Genomic DNA, 13,863 nt, shown 5'->3' on the forward strand with positions numbered 1-13,863 from the left:
AAAATTGATCATCAGAAACAAAAACATGTGTCATTCTACTTCTCATCACGTATTTATCATTTTCATCTTACTGATCATACAAATACAACACCCAACTGCCCGCGCACAACAATATCGCTTGCATTTATGTTCACTAGATAATTACACTAGTAACGGCACATTTCAAAAAAATCTCAACCTTCTTCTTCCTTCACTGTCCTTAGCCGGAAACTCAACCATAAAAAATGGATACTATAATGCCACCATTGGCCGAAATCTGGATACTGTTTACGGGTCGTTTCAGTGTAGAGGTGATGTTCCGTTAGATGTGTGTCAAAATTGTGTCAAAGTCGGTACCAAAGAGATAAAAGAAGATTATAGATGTCCAAATGCTAGGCGAGCAATTATTTGGTATGATATATGTATGGTAACGTATTCGAATAATTCTTACTTTGGTATTAGGCGAGATAGACCAGATATTTATTTACATAATGCTAAAAATATTACTAATCCAGATAAGTTTAGACCAATTTTAAGTTATTTCATGAATCGTTTATTAAGAGAAGTGGAGTCCAGTAATGGTTCAACCAAATTTGCTTTTGGTAAAACAGCTTTTACAGATTCTGTAAACATATATGGATATGTACAGTGTACTGAAGACATATCATCAAGTGATTGTAATCAGGGTCTTAATCTAACTATATCTGAATTACTAAATTTGACTGAGGCGTCACAGGGTGGACAAATTCTCAAACCTAGTCTTATTGTGAGATTTGAAATATATGATTTATTTCCATCTATAAGTACTTCCTCACCACCTCCGTTATCTTCTCCTGCACCGGTAACTCTCATATCCCCGCCATCTTCAACCAGCACAACCACACAGGACGGTAAGTAGCACTTCTTTGGTATGTTATAATATTCATTCAGACTGCATTCATTTTCCCAGTCTGTGCCTGATTGAGAAATGTTTGTATTTCGTGCAGCAAATGATAATAAATCATCCATACTAGTTGTTAGTATAGTTGTCCCGGCAGTTATTGCAGCACTTTGTGCCATTTCCATTTGGTTCTTCTGTTTCCGGAAGAAACAAAAAAGAAGGACAGATATTTTTGACGGTAAGTAGCTGCCTCAACACATGATTCTAATTTGGTAGTATAATATATGCTTCTTCACATGGTTTGTTAACTTTACAAAATTAGAACATCTTACTTATTTGCTCTCCCACCATACTTACTGTTGTTTTGCTCATGAAGATGTCGATGAGGAGATTCAAAGTGTAGAATCTTTGCAATTCAACTTCAGCACAATAAGTGCTGCAACAAATACTTTTTCCGAAGCTAATAAACTCGGAGAAGGTGGGTTTGGCCCTGTATACAAGGTACGAAACATATAAAATGCATGTAAAATAAAGCTTAAAATTAAATTCCCAGATTGTTTTTTTTTTTTGATTTTCAGATTGATTTATAAGAACTATTACTTTTTGGTTTTGTTTGATGTCCTCAGGGTACACTATCAAACCAGCAACATATAGCGGTGAAGAGGCTATCTGAAAATTCAGGACAAGGTGACCAAGAGTTCAAAAATGAAGTGACATTAGTAGCTAAACTTCAGCACAGAAATCTTGTGAAGCTTGTTGGTTTCAGTCTAGTGGGTGAAGAAAAGCTACTCATCTATGAATTCATGCCTAATGCAAGCCTTGACAAATTCATATTCGGTTTGCCTCCCCACCAACTCCATTTCTTATTCATATATTTTTTTTTTCAGATTAAAATGTTTTCTTAAAGTTTTTTTTTTTTGTCGGATGAATGTGTGTAGATCCAATAAAATGTGCACAACTGAATTGGGAAAGACGGTACAAGATAATAAAAGGGGTAGCAACAGGACTTGTGTATCTTCACGAGGAGTCTCGACTTAAGATCGTCCACCGGGATCTCAAAGCTAGCAATATATTACTGGATAAGGACATGAATCCCAAAATTGCAGATTTTGGCATGGCTAGGCTTTTTTTGCTTGACCAAACTCAAGCAAGTACAAAAAGAATTGTTGGAACTCAGTAAGTATAGACTTCAAATTATTGAACATGTAGCTGTGTATACAAGTACGAAAACCAATTGTGATGTTCCTAATTGATTTGCAGTGGCTACATGGCTCCAGAGTATGTAATGCATGGAAAATTCTCTGTGAAATCGGACGTTTTTAGTTTCGGTGTCTTAGTTTTAGAGATTCTTACTGGGAGGAGGAACAACAGTTTTCATAAATCAGAAATTGCTCGGGATCTTCTAAGCTATGTGAGTACCAATTAATAATATATTTTCTTACGTTCAATCTACTTCCGTTTAACGGAGGTGAAACTGATGCAGGCATGGAGACATTGGAATGATGGATCTGCCATAGAAATATTGGATCCAACTTTGAAAGACACATATTCTAAAAATGAAGCGGTGAGATGCATCCATGTCGCGTTGTTATGTGTTCAAGAAACTGTTGCAGATAGACCCACAATGCCCACAGTTATCCATATGCTCAACAGCTATTCGGCCATCACTACCGATTTACCTTCAGAACCTGCATTTTTAGCTGATAGTACGAGACATCCAACCCTAGGCAGTGCCAGTGAAGAACAAAGAAGCTCGAAGAACGAGTCAAACAATGAAACAGCAACATGGAGCGTGAATGAAGTTACAGTTTCTGAAGTATACCCTCGATGATGATATATTAATTATGTTCAGTTGTTGTCTTCTTTTCTTATAATTTGAATAAGCCTTGTGTTGTTGTTAGTAGTACTTTGAATAAGGTCGGAACGTGTTAGCGTAGTGCTGCACCTGGAAGGTACCCATCGCAGAGAGAGTCTCATGTTATTTTGTAAATTATCTGAGTGTCTCGAATTACTTATCGTTTCCTTGAATTTCAATCCCTGATGTGTCTTCTTTATTTATAGTTGTCGAAGCAAAACGGAATTCATTTCAATATAAACAAGACCTATGTAAAATTTGGCCTCAGCCAGTACATGGATTTCTTTGGGAAGTTGTCCAAGATAAAGTTACTGGCTAACACAGGGACAAAATTCAATTAACATCCCCATGAAGGGAAAAGGGAAGCCTCTTTAATCTTGAAGATTATTATAGGGGCGTCACACTCAAATAAAGGAGTTTCACTTGAATTCTTAGTGTCCAAAAAAGTGGTTATGGAATGTCACAACATATACATAAAATATCTAGATTCCCCTTGAACTAAAATAAAAACTGAAAAATCGTAGAAAAAATCACGGCCAGGTTTGAATTAATTACAACCGTAAAATTTTATTTGCATGGAGTTTTATATCAAGGTTTGAATTAATTCCAACCATAAAAGTGGTTATGAAGAAATCACGGCCAAATTTGGATTTATTCCAACCGTAGAATTTTATTTACATGTAGTTTTACGTCCATTTGTGGATAGTTACAATTATAGAATGTGACGCCCCACTAATAACCTTTTCAATCTTCGTTCCGCTTATATCTTCCGTCCGAGGATACTATACAGTACTTCGAACAGTCAACGTAGGTTGGCTAACTGGGAAATATTATAAAACAACTTCGGTACTACCCTGAACATTTCCCGAAACTACCGAAGTTCAGCATCTCTCATTAATGGCGATTTTAGAATTTTACAAGAAACCATGGAAACTGCGGAAGGGATTGGATGATGGGTTCGAAAATTACGACCCAATCACGGGAATTAGGGGTCTTGCATAGGAAAGAAGATGTAGAAGAATGATGATAATGGATTTCATAAATTGAAGCTCCATACTGAACTTCGATAGAGGCAACTAAAGGTGTGAGTTTCTTATCTTGTCTTAATTGTAGTGGATCCATCTCTAATTTAATGAAAAAATTGAATTGTTCCACTTATGAATTTTCTTTAATCTGCGGCAGCCAGATTTTTTCTTAATTTGGGACCCCCCACTTGATTGATTTGGCCTTTCAATTTCTTTTGAATACAAGCCTGTCTCTGTATGTATGTCTGCTTGACCCATTAGTCTTTCCACTAATATGACCTAGTCTATTGATAAGACACACCCACAATCTTCCAACTTGTGGATACGAATCATTTCTCTAGTCTTCATAGACTTGACTGGAAAACCATCCATGAACCCCTCAAGAACGGCTGGTGCTATTAGGAAACAACAATAGAAGACCACATGAATTCATTATCTGAAACAAAAACAATATGGGTAGTTTTATTTTATCCATCTTCTTCGCCTACTTGTTTTCTCTTTCTAACTTATTGATCTCCATACAATACACAACTGCACAACAATATGTTTATCATTTTTGTTTAGGAGATAATTACACTGCTAACAGTACATTTCAAGATAATCTCAATCTTCTTCTTCGTTCACTGTCGTCCATAGACGAGACTGTAATCCTAGACGATGCATACCTCAACAACACAATTGGGGAAAGCACGGATACCGTTTATGCATCTTTACAGTGTAGACCTGGTTTAGCTTCATCTAGTATGTGCCCCAGATGTGTTAGAATGGCTACCCAAGAGATTACACGTAGATGCCGAAATTCTAAACAAGCAATTATTTGGTATGCTGAGTGTATGTTAAGGTATTCAAATGAATATTACTTTGGTATTATGCAGGAAAGACCAGGAGTTTATATATGGAATAATGTTAATAATGTTTCTATTCCTGATCAGTTTACCACAGTTTTAGGCGATTTATTGAAAAAATTAGTAGGAGAAACTGCATCTAGTTTTCGTCGTAATTTTGCTGATGGAGAAACAAATGTTAGGAATCAGGCAACAGTGTATGCATTCGTGCAGTGTACTGCAGATATATCTTCAAGTAATTGTAATCTATGTCTTCTTGGAGTTATATCTGAGTTACCAAATTGTTGTGATGGAAAAAGTGGTGGAGGAGTCATTAGACCTAGTTGTAATTTTAGATATGAGTTATATCCCTTCCTGGGGTACATTGATACTCCTTCACCACCGTTATCATCATCTCCTGCTCCTCTCCTATCTCCGCCTCCTCCTGTTGCAACATTTCTTCCACCGCCATCAACTGCACCAAACTGTAAGTCCTATTCTTTTCCTTTGTTATCCTCTACAAGAATCAATGTGGATAATAATTTTAAAATTCGTTATTCTTTGAACAAATTGAATGTTCTTTTTCAATTCATTTTGGTGATGTTAGTCGAGCCAGAAGAGTGAACTGAAGTACTACTTTTGCATTGAATTTGGTGGGAATGTTATAAATTCCCTCCATTTTGGTCGACCTTACACAAATACCTTCGAGGGGTAAAAATAATTTTCTTATGGAGTCAATTTGAGAAAATTGCTTCCACTTTTGTAGGCAACTTGAGAAAGTTGCATTTACTTTGGGGGTATCTTTTAACACGTTGGTTATCACTATGTCTTTAAGATATTTAGTATCGTAGGGGTTTGTTAGACTATACTTACAATTTAAGCTGGTTAGGAATTCGGCTTCTCATAAAAATTATCAAATCTATCCATACTTTCACTGTGCTTCTAATTGAAAAAGGCTCATATTCGTGCAGCAAACGGGAAGAACTCACCCATACTTGCTATTTGTATCGCCGTTCCTTCAGTTATTGTAATACTTTCTGCAACTGCCTTTTGGTTCTTCTGTTTCCAAGCGAAGAAAAGAAAAACAGAGTATATTGATGGTAAGTTAGCTATCCCTCAAACATGACCCCCATAAATATATGCTTCTTCATATGGTTTGCTACCTTTCCCAAAATTGAAAATCTTGCTTCTTTGGGACACACTTATTGTTATTTTACCCCCGAAGGTTTCAATGATGAGATGCAAAGCACGGAATCCTTGCACTTCAACTATAGTACAGTAAGTGCTGCCACAGATAATTTCGCTGAAGCTAATAAACTCGGAGAAGGTGGGTTTGGATCTGTTTATAAGGTACTAAAAACATCTAAATGCATGTAATTGAATTTATGTTAGTTGACTTTTTCTAAACCATTTTGATTGCTCATAACATTTACTATTTGGCTTCATTTGATGTCTTCAGGGTACACTTTCGGACAGTCAGGAAATAGCCGTGAAGAGGCTATCTAGAACTTCCAGACAAGGTGGGCAAGAATTCAAGAATGAAGTTACTTTAGTAGCTAAACTTCAACACAGAAATCTTGTGAAGCTTATAGGTTTCAGTCTAACTGGTGAAGAAAAACTACTCATCTATGAAATCATGCCAAATGGAAGCCTTGACAAATTCCTATTCGGTTGGCCTCCTATTCTGTGGCTGTTTACTTCTTGCTGGATATAGGTAGACGTTTATTTTAGATTAAAACAGTACTCTAAAAGTGTGTGTGTTTTGCTGACTGAATGTGTAGATCCAGATAAATGTACACAGCTTGATTGGGAAAAACGATACAGGATAATAGGAGGGGTAGCAAGAGGACTTCTCTATCTCCATGAGGAGTCTCGACTTAAAATCATCCATCGGGATCTCAAAGCTAGCAATATATTATTAGATAAGGACATGAATCCTAAAATTGCAGATTTCGGCATGGCTAGGCTTTTTGTGCTTGACCAGACTCGAGCTAGTACAACCAGAGTAGTTGGAACGCAGTAAGTATTACCTATGTCGAACATCTAATTTTGCATACCATCAAAACAAATTGTGATTCCTATTTTGTTTTGGTGTGGGGATTTGCAGTGGTTACATGGCTCCAGAGTATATAATGCATGGTGAATTCTCTATAAAATCAGATGTTTTCAGTTTTGGTGTCTTAGTTTTAGAGATACTTTGTGGAGAGAGGAACAGCGATTTTCATAAAACAGATGTTGCTTGGAACCTTCTAAGCTATGTAAGTATCAATAGTATCCGTTTTGCGTCCAATTTACTGTACTTGTACGTGATGGATAATAAAACGGAAGAGAAACTGGTGCAGGCATGGAAGCACTGGAAAAATGGATCTGCTATAGAAATATTAGATACGACTATGAAAGATACATGCTGTACAAATGAGGCGGTTAGATGCATCCATGTTGCACTGTTATGTGTTCAAGAAAATGTTGCAGATAGACCGTCAATGCCGACAGTTGTCCAAATGCTGAACAACTACTCTGAGGTTATTCCGGATTTACCTTCAGCACCTGCATTTTTGGCTGACAGTACGAGACATATAAAGCCCCACCCAACTATATATCTAGGCAACCGTGAAGAACAAGGATTCTCAAAGAATGGAACAAACAGTGAATCAGCGACGTGTAGTGTGAATGAAGTTTCAGTTACTGAAGTATGCCCTCGATGATGACGGTAATTTACTACTATATTTTCAGAGTTCTTTTCTATGTTGATTGGCACCTTTTTCTCTTCCTTTTTTCTTGGAAATATTTGAATTTTAACCACAATCTTTCAAGAATAGAAGATTTAGTTCTCACGGTAATAGTTCTACAACATATGCTATTGAATTAGCATATTCTACGGCCCAGACCCTCCAAAACAAGCCTTTCTGTTCATGATAAGGATACAATTGCAACACTAGGAAGCAATGAAAGAATAAAATATCTGATTACGGAGTTTGATCAAGAAAAAAGAAATTCCATTGCCTGAAGCCCGATTAAGCAATTAAACACCTCCTCTGAATGGTAATTTCTGATTAAACAGACAATTACAGAATATGATGAGCTTTGTCTTTACGATCGGTTGGAATTTGATTGAAAATGCTGCAACAAAATCATTCTGAGTGAATATTTGATGAGCCTACGCAAACGAATATCTTGATCTACAATATAGTAACACATTAGACACTCCCATTAGATCCATTCAGCTACTACTTGTTTGTGGGCTTGAAATGCTAATTTTTCCTGTTAACGTCCCACTGAGGGATACGATTTTAAGCTAGATCCCAGCTTTCCAAAATCAATATCAAGACATTCAAATCATTCTTGATTCAATGATTCTACTGTATTACTGAAGAACTGGACTGGTGGAAAGTTAGTGATACGGGGTCCATGGTGTGTAATTTCAAGCCATTGAAGCTCTATGTAGCAATAAATCATATGCTTTTCTATGGTAGGAAACTATGAGCTTTGTATTTACATTTTTTTTTTTTTGGAACTTGAATGAAGATCTTATCATACGACGAATAAATTGGTTATCAAATTTGCTGTAAATCAATTAAGGAGATAATTAGATCATCTAATCTCAAATAAACCAGCTCTTTATATAGGACTGGTTCCTCTCTCCTCGCTCCTTTCTCAAACAGTGCTTCTTCCTTCTAACATGGAGTGAGCTTTTCTGCGAGCCTCCTGGGAACTTTTAAAGGTAGCAAGATTCATGGCAACATACTCATCTCTTTCTTTCAAAGATTGCTGAACATCTTACCCCCTTTTTTTCTTTATTTGGCTTTGGTTTTTTCTTTAAAAACAATTCTTGATTTGGTTCGTTCATTTAAATAACAACATATTTTTGAAGGTACCCAAGAGACTTATGCTATTGGATAATGGTGTGAAGTTCCACTTTGCAGCTAACCACCATGAAGCTTGTCTTGCACCAAGCTTTGACTGCTGTAGTTGTAGTTATTCTTCAACAATGATTTACCCCTTTGTGGTGCATTCCACATAATATGCTTTGCATTATAATTCTTTGAGTAATCACTGAAAATAACCATCAACCAGGCATTAGGCTACAGATTAGGATGCAATTAGGTTAGCTAACATTTCAAAGCTGAGAGAAATTGATGTTGAAATTAGCATGTAAAATGTCTGCAAGAGCCTGGCCATGTTACTTAGGAGACAGTAAGCATCATTTCAGACAGTGGCGGAACTAGGATTTCAGAATGGGCAGGGATAAAAAAAAATGTCGCACCTCAGTCAATATTCATCACACACGTGGTCTACATGATAACATATAGTAAGACCATGGTCAAAACTTGTATAGTTACTACTGAACAGTGAATGAACACAGACATGAGAGAATATGAAAATGATCGTGTTGGTGGGTGCAGCTATTAAGATATAGCTAGATTATTCATATCCATTTACAATAAGCATTACATAATAGTAATGGACGAAAGAAAAATGATGGAAGAAACAACATTAACAATGGATACATGCTTCGGCACATACCTCATTAGAAGCTCAGACGTATGTATATATGAACATCAAATCCTCTGCTGGATTTGACCCACCCACTGGAGCTGTCATGCCAGGAACTTGGTAAACAAAATTGTCCAGTTCTGGGGTGCCAGGATAGCACCAGCTAAGTGATCCCTATTGGAACCAGGTTGCGAGAAATTGGAAAGCATTGGGATACCAGCCCTTGGCTTGACTGCAGCAGCAACCATTATAGGAGATTGTTAATGCGCTAGCATATCAAGTTTCTACTGATGAGTGGAAATGGTAACAACATATAGTCTGTAGAAGTACATGAGTTTCTTTTAGATTATATGTTTACACTATTAGGAATTATTGAGTCGCTTCATTATAGGCTTGCACAATTACGCATATACACAAACAGTGAGGGGTCAGAAACTTCACTCAAACAGAAACTTTGTTTAAGCCCAAGTAAATTGCATTCGAAATAAACCAAACTAAAATAAGTCTCACGAAAGTTCTTAACTTTCAATATTAGAGTTAACAAACGGATTTAAGATGAATAACATTTCAGTTGAATTCTTTACCTTCAGTTCTTTATCGATGTAACAACTTTGACTTGTGCCTTATAATCCTGCAATTCTTGGGGAACATGAACATCAAATCCTCTGCTCATTGGGCTATAAGTCTCCATGTTGATATATATGCAGTTTGTCCTGGGGTAACCTGCTTCCAGAGATGGGTTAAGTAGGTAAGCTAATACCTATTTTTGTAAACATCATAAGCAATTTGAAAATGAGTTGACTAGCTAAGCTTTTACCTTTTTTTTTAGTGCTAAGCTTGTATAATTTCTGATAGATGCAAGTTTAGCAATCAGAACTACAACACTGTAGCGTTTCTAGATGCACTAAATCCATTGTTCTTTCTTTTGTAGATCCACTAACCGAAGAATGCCATTCACTGTGTTAATTTCAAAAAGACAAACATTAGCACACCACTGCTCGAACTTGGCTAAAAACGCAAATAACTCATGCCGTCCATCTCAAATCAAGATTAGCTATATTTATAGTTGGAATAATGATATATAACGACACAGTTATAATGAAACAAATCAACCAGAAACTACTCTATTTTAGCAACCAATTACATCCCTGCGAGAGAACTTACCCACTCCTTTCAAACAACAATTTTCCGCAAATGCGTAATCAGGGATAGGCTAGAAAATACTATGCCCCGATCATCATACGTCTAACTGAACCTCGTAGCGACTAGTAGCACTAAGCTCAAGGGTTCCCCATCTTCACAACAACAACAAAAAAGACACACTCAAATTACTTAAGGCAGGCATCCTGTAATATTTGATTTCAGCCAAATAAATAAAATGAATTAGTATAAGCCCTTTTACCAGTTACGCTGTAATCTGCAGCTATTTTTTCTTCCCCTTTAACTTCTTGATCTCCTGCACATCATCACGTAAATAAATTTAAATCCCTGATCATCATATCCTCATAAAACTGTAAACATATGTAGGCAAAACTTCATAGGAGCACCTATTCCTCTATAATAAAGTTCGAACTCAGAGTATAATAAAATCATATACAGTCTATTGGATCCTTTGAGAGCAAACATTGAAGCATTATAAGTGAATCATAACTCAATACAGAACCTATAGTATCTAGACACTAAGCATAGCAAAACCAAAACACATTGGTCTCCTTTGATGCTGTGAAGAACTTGGCAATGACAGTTAAACAAACATGTAGTGTCTCTAAAGAATTAAGATGAGAAAAATTAAAACTCTATAAAGCTACACATCCTAGTACCATTAATGAGCTTCGGCAAGTAAGGGTTATACAATTGAAAACAAATATCAAACTAAAACATAAACCGGATAATATTCAGAAATGATAGAGAGAAATTGAGATTACTACAAATACAAACCTAAATTAAAAATTAAAACAAACCTTTTACCAACATATGTGGAAAGGGAATCAATAAATTCAGGTTGTACTCCTTAGAACAATGACATTAGCTTATCTTGCAGAAAAAAAAACCCAAAATATAATAGAAATCCTTTAATCTAATCTACAAGGCAAGTACTACCCTCCGAGTACCAACAATATTTGTTCGATCATCAACACCCAAGGCTTCAGTAAAACAAAAGTATATCAAGGCTTTCAAATAGGAAAAACATACTCAAACAATTAAAAAATTGAAGGGTTTTTGAGATTATCATTACCAGCAGTAAGAAAAGATTCAATTTCAGATTTAGGGGATTAAATCATTAATCATACTAAAAGTCTATCATATTTAGCAAACAAGGACAAGATAATACCTGATGTTTTCAGGAGCAGAAAACTAATATAGGGTTACAAATTTTGCTTTAGATTCCTACCGATACATGTTTTTTGATTTTTCGATCTTTGATATGAGAGCAAGATTCGTCTTCGATTTCTAACTTTGATTTCTAGTTATTGATAAACAAAATGGATTTTAAATCTAGGGTTCTTGAATTTTCGTTGAATTTGATTATGAGAAAGAAATAATGTTAAAATTGAACTGTTGATGGTGCTGAAAGTAAAGAGCATGATTTGGCGACATGGTCTGTGGATGAAGAAGAAAGGGATATTATCTTGAGAAGATGGGGACAAGGAGTTGGGGATCTCGTTCTGTGAATGAGCTAAGAAACGGAAGAATGAAAGGTATGCATGTGTATTTTCGTCTGGAACCGGGGCCATAGAAATTAGTTGCTCCCACAGTGGTTCTTATACTCGATAAGAGAATCCTACTTTATTACATAAATGCCACTAAAATAACGACTCTGACAAAAACATGTTTAATTTTTGACAAGAAAACTAATGTGACTCACAGCCCATATAGTTACCACCAGCCAAAGGAAGTCGTATATTTAAATCCTAGTAAGTGGTTAAAAATCTATTCTCCACTGGTGAGGGCTTTACTATTAGTTTTATCTTTCTACTAAAAAGTTTCATTCTCTGATATAATTGAATTCAAACTCTTTACTTCTCTTATGACTAATGTGCATTTCTAGTCTTTTATTCTTTCAGTTTGTTCCAAACGAGAACAGTTCTAGATTTTTGTCTTCTATAAGAGACAGCTAAGATGGTACTTCTTCCTCCCATACCCGCATGCGGTTTCTACTTGCCCTAAAAAACATAGGAGCCAATGCCTCTATTACTAGACCCTGTCCTTTGTGACTATTGCATACTGTTACTTACCTAATAGAAGTTGTCCATCTTTTATCTATAATTACTGCAATAGAATACGTATTGTTCTTCATCCCAGTTCCTGTGCAAATCTTTCATTGCATTGGGTCTCCCTCTTTACTTCTCCAATCTTTTCTCTGAAAGGGATTGTTTGTTTTTTTGTTTTGTCTTTTATCATTTAGTAACTTTACATTTTCTATTTGCCTTTCATACAAATGAATTTACCCATGCATCTTCCTGTTGGCTTAACTGCTTTAAATGCTCCATCTATAATTAGTCGTTCCTCCTCTCGGGACCTTCCTCCTCTGCTTGTTTTCCCCCTAATCGTTGAAAATGCCAATTTCAACCGTGAAAACTCACTGGTTGGAAGGGTTTTCTCCACCTCCATCTTTGACAAAGAATACATCAAATATGCTTTAAAATATCGTTGGGGTCCTAGGATAAAATTCAAAATCTTTTCTTTGGAGGAGAACTTGTTTTTAATAGAATTTGTTCAACGAGAACATATAGCTTCCATACTGGCCTACATACCTTGGAAAGTTTATGGGGATGCTTTTCCAATGTGTTCCCTTTTCTCTGATGGTCTTATTGAAAGAGACTCTTTGAAATTCATCTCAGTTTGGGTTCAGCTTCTTAACCTTAAAAATTTCCATTATCATGATTGCATAATAGCTAGACTTTGTATGAAAGTGGGTACAGCCTCTGAAATTTATCCCCCATCTGCAATACCTGAACCTGGTGACCCTGTTTTTGTCAAACTTGAACTCAACATAGAGAGACAGATCCCAAATTCAGTTCGAGTCTAAGTGGGTTCAAATCCGGAATCTACTGTTTACTTTGTTTACATCAATCTCCCTCATCGAATCTGTTCTAACTGCAATAAATTGTGACATTTTCAATCTAACTGTGCTTTACTTGAAAATTGTATGATGGAAAGGATTATGATTGCAACCCCTTTGTTGACCTTGGTGATGAATCTCAAAGTTGGGAAGATGAGTTTAAAGTACTTATAGATGATCAAATAGATTTGGCATATTACTCTGATGCTTCCATGAGCTCTTCGAATTATGTTTACTCTCCTAGTTCAGTCCTAGGAGCTGCTGAATTTATTGATTGTGACCTAGTTCTGACTTGGTAGAAGTTGAATTAGATGAAATTGAGTCAGCCAACGAGTCAGTCAGACTCAATGTCTCTTTAGATGGGTTGGAATTTAGTTAGTAATTCGGGATTCGGTAAACATACGGAACGGCAAACGTATGAGTATTATACGGTTTTGTAAAACCCAGAACCGGTCCAAAATTCGGTCAACGAGAGGTGATTCGTCAGTAATTCGGAACGGCATACGTACGTGTATAATTCGATTTATAAATGTGAGTTCGGCTCTGAAAATTCGGTATCTATATATACTAAATAATTTGTATTTATAAGGTCATAGCCAATTTTTATACATATGTGTGAGTTATTTAAAGAAAAAATAAACTTAATATGATGATATTAGTAATATATACAACATTAGTCATCCAAGAGGACGTGGTATAGTGGTTTACATGCTTGGTTAGTAAGTCTGAGATCTCTCTCACCT

The 13,863-nt window shown here is 36.1% G+C and overlaps 1 protein-coding gene and 1 long non-coding RNA gene across 2 annotated transcripts; one reads left to right on the forward strand and one right to left on the reverse strand.

Moving 5' to 3' along the window:
- Positions 1 to 7,403, forward strand: LOC113330085. The gene is made up of 14 exons (XM_026576948.1): positions 1 to 869; positions 966 to 1,097; positions 1,236 to 1,360; positions 1,486 to 1,696; positions 1,798 to 2,035; positions 2,120 to 2,270; positions 2,343 to 2,687; positions 4,186 to 5,050; positions 5,535 to 5,663; positions 5,789 to 5,913; positions 6,023 to 6,233; positions 6,345 to 6,582; positions 6,671 to 6,821; positions 6,906 to 7,403. Exons 1-14 carry the CDS (start codon positions 26 to 28, stop codon positions 7,266 to 7,268), a joined length of 4,128 nt encoding a protein of 1,375 aa, XP_026432733.1. The 5' UTR covers positions 1 to 25; the 3' UTR covers positions 7,269 to 7,403.
- A 613-nt stretch (positions 7,404 to 8,016) lies between these two features.
- LOC113330184 lies at positions 8,017 to 11,707 on the reverse strand. The gene is made up of 7 exons (XR_003350105.1): positions 11,390 to 11,707; positions 10,460 to 10,513; positions 10,222 to 10,352; positions 9,875 to 10,014; positions 9,642 to 9,780; positions 9,088 to 9,289; positions 8,017 to 8,616 (listed from the first exon to the last, which is right to left on the reverse strand). It is a non-coding gene; the product is annotated as an uncharacterized LOC113330184 (long non-coding RNA).
- Positions 11,708 to 13,863: the final 2,156 nt, after the last annotated feature.

The sequence above is a fragment of the Papaver somniferum genome, unplaced genomic scaffold (assembly GCF_003573695.1).
Source record: "Papaver somniferum cultivar HN1 unplaced genomic scaffold, ASM357369v1 unplaced-scaffold_117, whole genome shotgun sequence".
Classification (NCBI taxonomy): domain Eukaryota; kingdom Viridiplantae; phylum Streptophyta; class Magnoliopsida; order Ranunculales; family Papaveraceae; genus Papaver; species Papaver somniferum.